General features: G+C 38.6%; 1 protein-coding gene across 2 annotated transcripts in view; it reads right to left on the bottom strand.

The window, feature by feature from the left end:
• SECISBP2L (SECIS binding protein 2 like) overlaps positions 1–13,864 on the bottom strand; it is a 31,045-nt gene extending 17,181 nt beyond the window's left edge. For both annotated transcript variants that reach the window (XM_072869911.1, XM_072869910.1), the window contains exons 1-5: positions 13,655–13,864; positions 2,924–3,102; positions 1,201–1,525; positions 535–670; positions 5–234 (exon numbers count right to left, since the gene is read on the bottom strand). In XM_072869911.1, the coding sequence (XP_072726012.1) occupies positions 5–234; positions 535–670; positions 1,201–1,525; positions 2,924–3,102; positions 13,655–13,672 (888 nt within the window). In that variant the 5' untranslated portion in view covers positions 13,673–13,864. The remainder of the gene's footprint in view (positions 1–4; positions 235–534; positions 671–1,200; positions 1,526–2,923; positions 3,103–13,654) is intronic.
• Between the last annotated feature and the right edge of the window lie 239 nt (positions 13,865–14,103).

The following is a 14,103-nucleotide window of genomic DNA, read 5'->3' as shown; positions in this document are numbered from 1 at the left end:
ATACATTCATTGCACAAGAATCTGTATTTCTTGAAGTCACAGCTGCAGCCTGGTTATTGCCATGCTTAGGACTACAATAGCCACTGTCACTGTCAATGTCTGCTTCACTTGCGCCCTGTTCACTAGAGGACTCTGCAGCAGGGTGAGAAGCTCTTCTGCGCCTGCCTTTCGATTTCCAAAGCATTGTAGAGGCGCTCTCAGAAAGTGACTTATTAGCTATATCTGAAGGAAAGTCTGCAAGACACAATAAAAATATAATTACTTGTGCAGGAATTGTTAAAAGACATGAAAAACCTACACATCATAAAAACAAATGGAAAAAGCAAAAGTCTTTGCACATGACAACAAGTTCCTTTTTTAAAAACAGCATCGAATTTAAAAAAATCATGTCTAGGTCCAACTATTAATAATAATAATCTCCTTCAAGAAGGGTCTGTTTTTGACAGTGGCAAAGTCCACCTTCTTTTAGGAAAGATGGCGACTGACATGTAGTTCTAGTTATTTCATACACCCAGAACACAAGAAAGAAATTACCTGTTTGTTGTGATGCATCAACCAACAAAACAATCTTTGATCTGTTCTCAGGACCTGATGAACTAGTCTCCTTTTGAGTGGCGACATTTTTCACTGGAGGACGTTTATTTTTTATATGCGTCTGTAACTGCTGTTGCTGTTTTAAAAGATTAGCCACACAAACACATAAGTCATGATTTGACTTCATAGTTGTAATCAAACAAAGCAGTTAAAAGTTCTAATGCTATCTACAGAAGCCACATGTTTAAAGACAAGAGATTAAGGGAAATATTCATAAAAATATTTGATTTATTAACCTCTTCACAGTATTTTCTGCATGAACTGTTTGTTATGATGTGGAAGTATCAAAAAAAGGTAAAGAGAGTACAGGTATACTTCCTTTGTTCTCTAATGAAGTAATTCTAAGCTCAGACCAAACCAGCAGAGAGGCAGTGGAAGGGAGTTTCCCATGTTATACTTGCAGGCTTTATAAACTCCCCAAGTATTTTACCACAAAATGTCCCTGTAGACAGAGTTTTGCTACTCTCTGATTAACACCTTTTCTGCCCACCTTTCCTTCCATTGATACTACTGACATACCTGTTCTTGCTCAAATGAGATGCATGCTTCCTGTGAAAAGATATTTTCTTTATACAGTTCTACTTATCCTATTAAAAACAGACTTACTTTTTGTATGACTGGTCCCCTGTTACTGCTTCTGCTCCGCTGACTGGATAATGGAAAGACCTGGCCCGACGGGTTGGGACGCTCAGCGCATTCTGTAGTAACTGTATTTACAGCATTTGCTGTTTGAAAGGGTGCAGAATAGGCAGCAGGGAAAGGATGATAGAAACCCATGACCTGAGCACATGGTGCTGGCATCAGCTGATAATATGTATATTCTGTAGAAACAGGTGGTTGCGCAGAGATTATAGGATAAGCAAGGTATGGTCCTGCAGGATTTGGGTTGGGTTGCTGCCATCTGATGTCATTGTTGTATAATGGAAACTGTCTGTAAAAATCAAAAGGAGACACAACTGCTCAGTAAGTTTTTTCCCCTCTCAAGGGAATTCAGACCTCTGCCACCACCTTAAAAAAAGCCCCAACAACCAACCAACCAAATAACCACAACTCATTTGTTTCATGAGCTCCTAGCTTTTAATAACTGAACTTAAATTTATTAGGACTTCTTAGAGATGCCAACTGAATGATTCACAAGCTCAAATTACATTCAAGTGCAAAATAAATATCTTTGTTGATCTTGGCATTTGTATAAACTTATTAAATTTCTAATATTTAACTTAGAAATAAAATGTAGGCATTTCCTTTGACAAGTACTTTGGACCCATTACAGTTTCATTGTTTCAGAAAACACATATAACCCTAAGTAGATACCTAAGCTTATACAAGGTAAGCTAGCAGACACATGGAACAGTGACATTCATTAGCTAACTCAGGGCCAAGTACTCCAGTATATTAAGTTGCCAAACTCACCCTTGTTCAAAATTCTTATGAAAATGCAGGCCTTAAGAAGCATGCATCAAAACAGGCATTTACAAACCTACTACTGAAACCAAGTGTGGAGACTTCTTCCTATGTTTATTTGTGATACAGCATACTACAAAGAGACCCCCTTGGAAAATATGAACCCAATTCTCTTTCTCTTCAAACCCCCAAGAGACCAGCAGACCATCATGCAGAGGCCCGAATATTAGAGAAAGAGAATAGGAAAAGTAAAGATTCAGGATAATTTTACAGATCTGCAGCAGGCAGTTGCTAAAGGATTATTTTTGTTCTTACCTATTCAAGTGCAGCAACACTAGAGTGCTGTCCTAAACAAACATTGGGTACATTTTTCAAAAATAAACAGCAGTAATTATTTATGCCTTCAATACAAATAATCACAATTGAAATTGTGCATTCAATGAACACATTTGGACTAGAATAAAGAGTTCCTAAACTCAATGTATTATAGCTAGTTATGCAAAGAAAACTGGATACAGCTACACTCAATACAAGTGTCAGCTGCACACTGTTTTGCCATGGCAGGATCCAAATTGGACACCTGGAGCCTTGCTTCAGCATCAGAGATTCAGACACAGACATCTTGACTGCCCTGGAAGATGCAAGAGTACAGGAGGTGACTTTGTGAGGGATTTGCACCTGACCTCTGTAGCCAGGGAAAGAAAAGTGGCAAAGAATATGAATACAGAAAAGCAGAGAGAAGGAAATAAGTAAAAAAGATTGGGGACAGAGAAACTTCATCCTCGCCCATGAAGGGTCAGAAGATTAAATACAATGAACAAAATGAATATACAGCCAACAGTCACTGACTCCTCTCAAGTCTACCAGAAATCTAAACGCAATTAAAAATAGATCATCTTTCATGAAGACCACAACCACGTATTACCTATTGGATTGGTTTTCCTGTACAAATGGATAGCAAGTGATCAGGTAGCTAGGGATAGGAGTTGGTTCCATGCCATTAATTCCTCCACTGTCATTAGGAAGCGCCATTGGGATCATTAGTGTTTCTGGACCCTTCTTCTGAGGAATAAACGGTTCTACTTCAGCTGACAGCTTGACATTCTTAAGAAAGAAAAAAGAAACAATGTCTTCATTAAATACAATCATAAATTGTTTGGGAACACTTAGATTCATAAAGTTGTATGGTACTTATCACAAATAGCAGGCAAATGGATGACAAGACTACAGGATTTCTTCAGTAAACTGAAAGAGGTGGAAAACAGTTGGCAAGTGCTTGTTACATCCTTCCAATCAACGCAGGCCATAATACAGATTACCAACATTTAGCATTTGTATTAACCTTTACATTTTCAAAGTGCAATACAAACACTAATTAATTTAAAAGGGACTGAAGTTCAGATCTTGCAGAGGATATACTAGTCTGAGCACAGAAAGAAATCGAGTTAGCACTGTAGGTGGAGCACAGTTCTCTAGGCTTTCATAAGTGAAACCAACATATGGAAGGTGTAGTAATGCCTGGTCTGCTCTACAAAATTGACCATGTTCCTAGGCAATTATAAAAAAGATTTTTCAGCAGGAAACCACAGGCTTACTGCTAAAATAGATGGTGTATCACAGAAGAACCACACAGACACATTCCATGTGCACTATTTTAACATATTTTAAAGTGTTAAGAATATGATTAAATTTTTCCATGAAGAGGGAATTAAAGACTGCTTAGAAATAAGTTTTAAACTGTGCTTTCAAAGAAAAATATCTCCCCTGATCCTGAAGGTATCCTCAACAGTTTATAAGGCATTTTTACCCACCCTTTTGGTCTCATACAGATTAGATCTCATACAGCTGGATCTTATTGAATACAGCATTTTTAATTGTTTAAGTATGAGACAACTGGGGATCCAAAGCACCCTTAAATTCTGTATTCCATTATAAGTTACATGCAGCCACAAAGCATCTTTTTGTACAAAGATTTCAGCTTAATTATACTTGCCTCACATTAGTAGCTCATGGAATACCAATTTCTAAGAAGATTCCCTCCAAAGCAGGCAAGGACTCTAGAAACTTTTCCTTCTATTTGTCTAAGAAACAATTCCAGAGTCAACACATAACCTTTACAAGTACATGCTCTTGTTTTATAAAAAGGAGAGCCTGAATGTTTGATGTGCTGAGTACAGTCTTCTATCCTTGCCACTACCTGTACAACATCTACATGAGCAGAATCAATTAAACAATGGGAACTCTGAAAATATCATGGCAAGTAGTCCCGTGCCCTACCACATGCTTCTCAGTCCATGTCCTTGCTCTGTGTCAAACCCACAATCCATCCAGAGACATTTCAGCCTTACTGTCCAATATCTGAACCTACAAACTTATTAAAAAAGCCCCCCAAAATTATTTTTTAAATAAAACATGGGATCAGATCCCATATTTGTTTAGCAGCACGGGGGTGGAGAAGTTGGAAGAGGCAAGTCCAAAAATGTTTTGAAAATACAGTTGTCCCAGTCAGTAAGAAAACCTACTTTTACTTGATGAATAGGTGCTTTAATGTATCAGACTGAACTAGAGAAATTCCTAGCTCAAACATTGGTTTGAGCAACAGTGAGGTCAAGACCCACTCATGCAGAGTATTGGATCTTTGTTTAGTTAGTCTGACACACTTACATAAAGAAAGTTTAATTACTGAGCAAAAGGTAGAATCATCATCAAGTAAATTACTAAAACCATGAATTACACTGTAATTCACCAAGCGAGTTTTAAACCAACTGGTATTTAAGTACTTTGCTGTTGTGTACTCTTAGAAAGAAGAGAGAAAAAGCAGTTGAGACTGTAAAAGCTCCCTAACTTTCATATAAGTATTATATTCACTATTAAATCATCATAACTACCAGTAACTGATGTGATATATTTTATAAGATAAAAGTATTTAATACATATTATTTATAATTGTGATATTAGAATTCCCAGCCAATTTCAAAAATTAAACAAAAAATTTTGCTCAATGCATTTTTTTCAACTCCAAATATGACACCCAAACTAAGTAATTGTGAAGGCAGTCATTCTGTAACAGCTATTAGGATGACTTGTACAAGTGGAATAAAACTTTTCCTACAAAAAGTGTTATTATAGACAAAGTGTCTGCCTCCATTTTTATTTTTATCCTTCCATTATCAAATTTGCTAATTCATACTTCTTTCATGAGATTTTATGCACTATTAGCTGCAGTATTAGCTCAAATTTCACCATTAGCCATTTCCTGTAAACATCAGTTCACCAAATATTTTCTATTTAAACATCGCCCACTTTTTCCAAATACTGTGCACCTCACTAAAAATGAACTTTATAAACACAGGAGGAAGCTTTCCAAGTGAAACACTGTTTAGGATAGGATACCCTTGTCTGCAGCATGTCTGCAAGTATTAAGGATGTAACTTTGATCTCAGGTTAACAACTGTGATGGTAGGACATTCTGCAAACCACAGTGACCGAGGCAAAAGCTTGTTTATAATTGAACTGGGAATTCAAACAAAATGATACAAAATGGGGAAAAAAGCAAAAATCATGAAGTAGAGAGTCCATGATTATTTTTAACCATTTCTTGAGAAGCTTCTCTGTCCTTGGACTTGTCAAAGTGTGCTGGGAAAGCAGAGATGTCCCTTCCAACAAAATGAGTCTGTGCTATCTACATTTATTTATTACATTTCACTACAGATAGAATTGTAGCATAAGAGACCTGAAGTTTTAGCAGCAATCAAAAAGAGGAAAACAAAATATCTAAAAAATAAATAAAAGCATAAAAGTGGAACTAGAGTGGCAGGGGGAGAAAAAGTATGTCTTAGCAAGTGATAAGATACACTATCCCCATCCAAAAAAGTGGTTATTAATGACTGTTCTGAAAATGCTTATAACTACAAGCACCAAAACAGAAGTATTGTTGCACAGCAGGTGCACCAAGGTCTGCATTACAGTGGAACAATCACCTTAATATTAAACGCATTTCTGGATCATTCGGTACTAGGTGAACATTCCCCCCTTCTACATTAACTCTTTTTCAATTCCTGACGTTACATTCAGAGGAAAAGCTGTGGTGCAGTTGCAGCAGCAGCACGCAACTTGCACCACACAAATCAAACACCCTGCTCTACACAGAGCTTCCTCTCTGACCTCAGGCATATCCCTCAGCTGGCGGGTGACTTGCTCACCTACCCTCTGCAAAACTCCAAGGCATTCTCCCCAACACACAGCACTATGGGGATAAACATTTTTCATTAAAAAAAAAGAAATAAAATTGTCAAGTGCTTACGTACAGCGACCATGTAATAAATTGCAGAAATACCGACACTCAAATTCCTCCCTGAAAACTAAGAGGGTTTTTTTCATGCTATTTCAAGATTGCCAGGCAAAAATATTTGCATAAGAATAGATTCAGTTGTGGGCTGGCCTACAAAACCAGATGGCATAAACATTAAAGGAACACACCAAGGCTGTCTCATCCATAGAAAATTCAACAGCAAAACTAGGATGAGTGCTTTACAAATATGGTATTCTTAATGAAGCACTGAAAACTTTCAAACAACTATTCCTAATCTGCTGGTCACTATCTCCAAGCAACGTGTCAACTGAACTTTAGCCATGATACTAATTATAAACCACTCTAGTACTAGCTCAGAAAATAGTCAAAACATTTTATTTGTGATTCAGGCTGGGACAAGATTCCCTGTTTTAAAGGTCTTTCCTGTCTGGCTGTCTGCTCTTTCCCTGTATTATTTTGGGAGATTGATGTGGAAATACAAAAATCATTCCTTAATGGCAAGTCACTTACAGAACTGTCTCATTACAATGATTTTTGTGATATTGTATTATATTCATTATTAGTATTATGAGAGAACAATCCTTCACATCAAGTATTAAAAAAATGAGATATAACCAATCAAAGCAGGAGCCGAATGACTCCCATCAGCAAGCCTGCCATAGCAAAATATTTCTTATCAGTTTGCAAAGATAATCCCTACCTTACTTTCCCATGCAAGTATTTTGGATAAAGTTTGATTTATTTAAATCTTTCCAATAAAAATAGAATTATAAATCTTTTAGGTTTTGTTGTTACACAACACTTGTGTAATTTGACAGTTTTAGGAAAATTTTATTTGAATTATTCTGCTTGATTTTGCTAGGTTCAAACAACTCAGAGATGCCCAAACTAGAAGCACAACTTTAATGTTTCCTTTCCTGTTGCCCAGTCTCTTATACACATAATGATTAACTATTGCTATGAGAGAGCAATTGGCTGATATATTTAATTACCGTTTTCTGTATGGCTCATAACATATCTAGCTTACTTATAGTGGTAAAATAAGGATACAGCATATCCTGTAATCATAAACACATATGGGTGTATTTGAAAGTTAATTTCTTTCTTTGCTTACAGAACTTTGACAGTGTCTGCTATTTAAAGGAATCAAAACTGCATTTCAGAAATCTTTTACATGCATTATACCTTAAACACTGTTTTCTTGTGCAATTTAATCTGTACCTACAGGTTTGTTTGGTTTGTGGAGTTGGTTTTTTTTTAATGCTTCCAAGAAACTTGTTTCAGCAAAAAGAAGAATTTAGGGTAAAACTCTGTTTCTAAATTTTGCATTTTGTTTTGTAGGTGCTATCTATATATATGCTAACTCACCAGAATAGCAACTGAAAACTTAAAAGCCTTAATACAGGTGTTTCAAAATCATTTTGCAAGCATAATACAAGCAATCCTCAGCACAACTGATACATTTCATTAGACAACAAGGCCCCATTTCCACTTCAGGGTAGAAAACAGAAAGACAGCTCAAGTGTATTATTACCAACTAAACAAAATTAACTTCAACATACTGCTTCCTTACTGTATTTTAGCAGTCCCTCTAGCGTACTTAAAAGTTCCTTTTTACATAGGATGCGTCTTCAGATGAGGACACTAAACTTTATTAAACTTAAAGCAAAAAAGGGAAACAATTGTACTAAGTCAGGTCAGACTGCTAACCAAACCAAAATATAAACAGAACTAACTCTCCAGTGTGATGATCCAGACATTTCAGTACATTTCACAGACGGCTAGAGGTTTCATTTGACACGTGAGGGAAACAAAATAGCAATGCTAAGTAATTTGCCCAAAGTTACCTAAGCAGATTTTTTAGGACTACAGTTTCCTTGGCTAGGAGGAAGGGTTGGTAAAGATAGACAGCAAAGTAACTCCTCTTTTTAATAAATGGCATTTTAGGTCTCCTGGCTCCTAATATGTTGTCAGAACAACAAAAATAATATTCCCTTAAGAGTGTAAGAAGAGAAAGTGAAACAAAAAGCAAAAGAAAAGAATAATCAATTTAGTAGTAAGTAAAGGTGCTGCTAATTTCTCATTGCACTGAACAAGCAAAAGATATCTCCAACTGAGACGACTTCTTTCTTTTAACAGGTTGTCTCTGTGCTTCTTTGGCCAGATACAGAAATAATAATGCCAAATAAGACAGTTTGTTGTTTTGTTTTTTAATACCATGCTGACATGCTTGAGGCTCAGTAGAAAATGCAACCAATGACAACCGAAGTAAACTCCAGCATAAGAGACGAGATCATTTTTTAAATAGCATTTTGTTTCAGAAGCAAATAGTAAGTGCATAAATCAAAGTGCATGCAAATAGTATGAATGCAATTCCTCAAAGACTCCATCCACACAGTACAATTGGAAGGACAAGTGCAGATGAACAGAACTAACAGGACTGATCATGCCACTGGTTTGTAACCACAAGCAAACAAAAAGAATTAGACAAGAAAGATTTCTCAAACGCTAAAGAATTTGGGGGAAGGTTCCTATACTTTTCCTAATCCTTACAACAGAACACTTGTGATACTAATTTATGCTCTAATTGCTCTCACAGTATTGAGATTTATTCTAGCCTGCATCCACTAAAAAACTAGCACTTCACCACTGACATCAGTAAATGCAGCATCAGACCCTAAATAGTTAATATAAAGTAATATATGTTTTGATCAGGCAATCTAAAGGCAAACATTGCAAGACCAAACTTAATTTTATTTTGGAGTGCAACTTTTTCATGTTTATTCAACCTTTCACATCACAAAGCTAAACAAAGCTTTGTTGAAAATGACATTTGATAAATTTATATTTAGAATTGAGTTTGAAAATCTGATGTTTCAGCATGACTTAACCAATCAGTTGCCTATTAATGGAAGCACACCCCTTCAAAAGAAACCAAGATTTGTACAGAAGTCTCTTTTGTAGATATCCCTCGTTTCAATTTACAAAATGTTTTGCACTAGCTCATTACATATTTCAGTCCAACAATTACAACTCTTTCAAGACAGCATATATACTGAAGCGATCCTTTGTTTCCTATATAAAAGCTACTGTAGTCATCAACAGCTGCAAAGACAGAAGATGACACAAGCAGGAACAGACTGGTAAACTTTGTCCTATAGTTATAGCACTGTATGTTAATCTTAGAAAAGTTTTTGTTCATTGTAGCTTAATGTCATCCAGCATTTTCCATTAAATAGGATCTCTGTCAGCTTGCTCTCTTAGAAGAGAACACTTGGATATCAATCTTACCATTTACAGGGTGAGAAAATAGACACAGATGCCACATTTCAGAGGGCTATAATAAAATCAGCTGTTTTACTGTCTCAAAGTCTGGAAACAAGAAGTCTCATCACAAATGGAAGATAAAAACATAGCTCAAAACTTTTTTTTTTCTTTAGAAAAACAATCCTGCTTCTGAATTTTGGATTTCATAATTTAAAAGTTATTTTAGTAGTAAGACAGGTCACATTTCATCTATTTCAAGAGAAACTTTACAAATATAGAAGTCATTGTTTCTATAATTAGGTGCTTCCAAGGGGCAGATACTTCAGGAATGGTAAATATGCAGTCCAACTGGAAACACCAGCAGCAGGCCATTTAACAAAACACAAAACTTAATCCTCTCTATTTAGATTAAACATAGTAATTTCAATGCAACACTTAAAGCAAATACACTATGAAGTTAGTCTTTCCCTTTTCCCTCAGCTCATAATAAGGGAGCCATGCATAATTCTCTTCCCTTTCACAGAAGAAAGTACCGTGCTCAGAATATAACAAAGCTAAGTTTTAAAATTTGTACATATGTAGAAAGTGAACAAGTGGCACAACATGACAAGTTGGCATGTTTAAACTCAAGACCAGAATATTGTAGAAAAAAGGGGGGGAAATAAAATTTAATATTTACAGTTACAAAGATTGTCCAAAGACAAAAAAAGCTACCAAGAGGATCCTCTTCACTTATCTCGTTTACAGTATTTAACTGTACATCCAAACTTCTAAATTCACACTATCAATGTGAAGTAGTAATATTTGAGTGCTTTGTAGCCTATGTACTAAAAGTATCAATACAAACCATTCATGTAAATCAGCTTTCTCATCTCCACAAACAAGTCAATGATAAACAAATTTGTGATCAAAAAGTTAAGATGTTCATCTATCACATCGATAACATTTAAATTCGCTGAAGAACATATTGTATAATAAGATAATATAACACTCTCACAAAACCCAAATTCTTCTGCACTTTCAAGTTTCACAAGAAAGTAACACGCAAAACATATAGCACAGGAAAACTGACCTTTTCCAGTTTGCCTCAGTTGAAAATTCTGTCATGGGTAAGAAACACTGAAGGAAATTGGATAGGATAAAGAGCACAAAACATTGATCTAGATCTACTGCTGTGGCAAGCATATTATCAAGCCAACTGTTGAACAGTCAAGAATAGTAGAGGCAAGCAGAACAGGCTGTCTTTAAGCAATACTAATACAAAACAAAGATCACCGATTTTGCAACTTCACCTGATTTCTCAACCGCACTAATGGAACCAAATGTCTTAATCACAGGGCAAGACAAACGTATAACACTTAGAAAAAGGAAAGCACAGCAATACCTTTGAGAGGGGAAGTTGTTTCTCTTTAGTTTTCTACCACAATCAGCTTCAATAGAAAGAGTGCCAGAGGTCACGTGCTGAGTTTTATCTCTTGTAGGAAAATAACCTACACTTAACTGCTGAAACCCATACACATTTTAATGGGAACAGTTTCAGTTCTGGCGTAGACAGAAGTAAACTTCCACACCCACTACAAAAATCACAACACGTCCTATCATAAAATAATTAAACAGCTTTATTATGTTTTCTTCTATGTCAGCTGCCAAAATATCACTAAGCATATTATAACAAGCACAGTCATACCAGAATTTAAGTAACAGACACCTGAAGGGCAATCTACAAGTGACTGCTTTTTGTCATTTAGGTGTCCAAATGTTCTCGGTGCATGACATCTTGTACTGATTTACTGAGTCAACACCACAAAACTCTGTTCAAATACACTCCCCATCAAAAGCATTTGCAATCTCCCTTTACTTTTGAAATACTATACTTTAAACATAGCACAATATTCCTGCTCCCTCATATTCGAATTCCACAGTAGTTATTCCTATCAGCATGTACAGTTACCATACTGTGGCTAAGACAGTATTCTGGTGGAAAGGGGAGAAGAAGTTAAGCACTGTTAACACACATCTGCACGCTTTAATATGCATTTATCAGATGCCATGCAATACAGCTGCAGAAACGAACCCAAATCAAAGAAAAGATGGAACAGCGCCCAAACCTGATGCAACCTTACCAAACACTTACACTGGTAAAGGAGATTACATTCAATTCTTACAGCACAAAAGGTTCAAACCCAAAGCATTTAGGGAGCTCCTAATCAAGATGCTACTGTATAATGAGAACACAAAAGCAACAAGATAGTTGAATAATTTTAGAAACTCATCAGGTATTAATTATTTGTCTGCCTAGAAGCCTTACTGTTGGATAAGGAACCAAGAGGACTAGATAGACTGCAAAACAGAATAAACAAGAAGATGGTTCCTGCTTCAAAGAGCTTAACTGCACCTCCAAGTTGAAATATTGCACTTAGTTAAGATAATCATACAGAGTCAACACTTTACACTGTGAATAACACAATGATTCTCAGCTTTCATGAGTTATTCACAACAAATAAAAAGAGAATGGTTTGACAGGGGCATGTGTGTAAACCTCCGGTAACAAAGAGCTCAAGCAACAAGGAATAAATATTTCACAAGGGTACTGCACTACTAACTACAGATGAACCAAAAGGGTGAAAAAAAACACACAACAAACCCCAAGATTTTAAAACAAAAAGTACAACAGACTAGACTAATGTAAATTTTACAGAATAAGGTCAGCTTTTCTACATGAAGGCAAATAAGAAAGCATGAAAAAAGTGAATTTAAAATCATTACCACACCAGAAAGCCTGGCAAGAAAGACACAGTGGGAGCCATACTGTAATAAGAGACACTGTTCACTAACTTCCTTAGACATATGTACAAAATAAAAAGCAGTATCTTTACAGAGTGCATTATGACTCACTATCTACTGTGCTACAGGAGCTTGTGTTATTTTATTGATTAACCCTACTATTAGAACCCCTGGAGATGCCAAAGCTGAAACCTATAAAAAAAGCAATAATTCATGAATTTTCAACACATTCTGCTGCAACAGAAGCTTAGAAGTAAGATCAGGCTGTTCTAGATGGTAACATTCATTTCAGATGTATCTTTTAGAACTACCTGCTGATGAAATATTTTATTGCACATATGTAACAAGTCATATGAACTCTTAAGTCCCAGCTTAAGCTTCTTCATACCTACAGTTTGAAGGGTCTTAAGAATAATAAAATAATGCAAACAGATTACCTTGACAAAGCCAAGTTAAATGTTGAAGAAAAAAAATAGTGACTTGTAGAGTTACAGAGCTATCCCCAACTCTTTCCCACTCAGCTAACCAGCTGAGACCATCAGCTATGTCCTAACACTGAAAACGTCAACGTGAACCCCATATTTACAGTATTTAAACAAGAGTGACATGTCTCTCATGTTGCAAAGTTCAAGCCTGTAAAACTCTTTTCTAGTGACCAGGCAGGTTTAAATTAAATGTCACTAACTGCAATTATTCCCTAAGCTTGAAACAAAGCCGGAAGGAATAGGAGGGAGAAGGCCAAAGCGGAGCTTGACATCCCTTTGCGAATACCAAGAGGAGATGCTCACAGCTTTCCGGTTCGCCCAGGCAGACCAAGCCCAGGCTCTGCCGGGGCTGGGGACGGGCACGGCCTCACGCCTCTCGCAGGAGGCCAGCGCCCAGCCTCCCGCCCCAGGAGAGGGCACAGCGGCCGCGTTACCAGCCCGGCAAACACACGCCGAGCTCCCGCTTCCACCCTTGAAAACGCCCCGTCTCAAGCCTCCTGGGGGCCCTTCTTCGGCGGGGAGGTACGGCGGCCCACCCCCGACCGGTATCCGTCCTCCCCCGAGCCACTGCCGGCCTCGGCAGGCCGCGGGCCGCGCCCCGCCCCTCCGCTCGGCGGCCCGGAGCCGCTGCCTGACGGGACAGGCCTGACAGAAACGGGCCAACGGGCCGCCGCCGCCGCCCCGGCGCTCCCCTCCTCTCCCCACCCAGCCGCTCGCTCCCCTCCCTCACCGCGGCGCCGGGGCGTCGCTGCACCCCTCCCGCCACAGCTGTTTACGGTCTCCTCAGCGCCGAGCCCGCCCCCCGCACCTTGTCGGCTTTGTCCATGGCTCCAGCTGGGCTGGGCGGTGGCTCTAATAAGGACGGCGGAGAGTCCCAGCCGCCTCCTCCATAGCGCTCGCTTCCCCCGCCGGGCTCCCGCACACACCCAGAGCGGCGCTGGCGCCGCTCGCAGCTATCACGGAAACCGAGCCCGGCTACGCCACGGCCGGGGGCGGGGAAGGGAGGGGAGGGGGGACGGCGGCGGCGGGGCGAGGGCGGCGGGGAGGGACCATCTGGGACGGATCATCTGGGACGGAAGCCGGGCGGGCCCAAGCCGCGCGGAACGCCTTCGCGCAAGCGGCGGCGGGGCGCTCACCCCTCTCTCACGGGTGGCGGTTGTGGCGGGCGTCCCCTTCCCGGTGGCTCGCCGGGCCGTGTTCTGGACACCCGAAAACGAGCGAGGCTGTGCCTTAAACATTAAAGAATCGTCAAAAATA

This window comes from Ciconia boyciana, chromosome 8, assembly GCF_034638445.1.
Source record: "Ciconia boyciana chromosome 8, ASM3463844v1, whole genome shotgun sequence".
Lineage (NCBI taxonomy): Eukaryota > Metazoa > Chordata > Aves > Ciconiiformes > Ciconiidae > Ciconia > Ciconia boyciana.
Note: the sequence above shows the minus strand (reverse complement) of the source record. Positions and strands in the feature narration are given on the sequence as shown.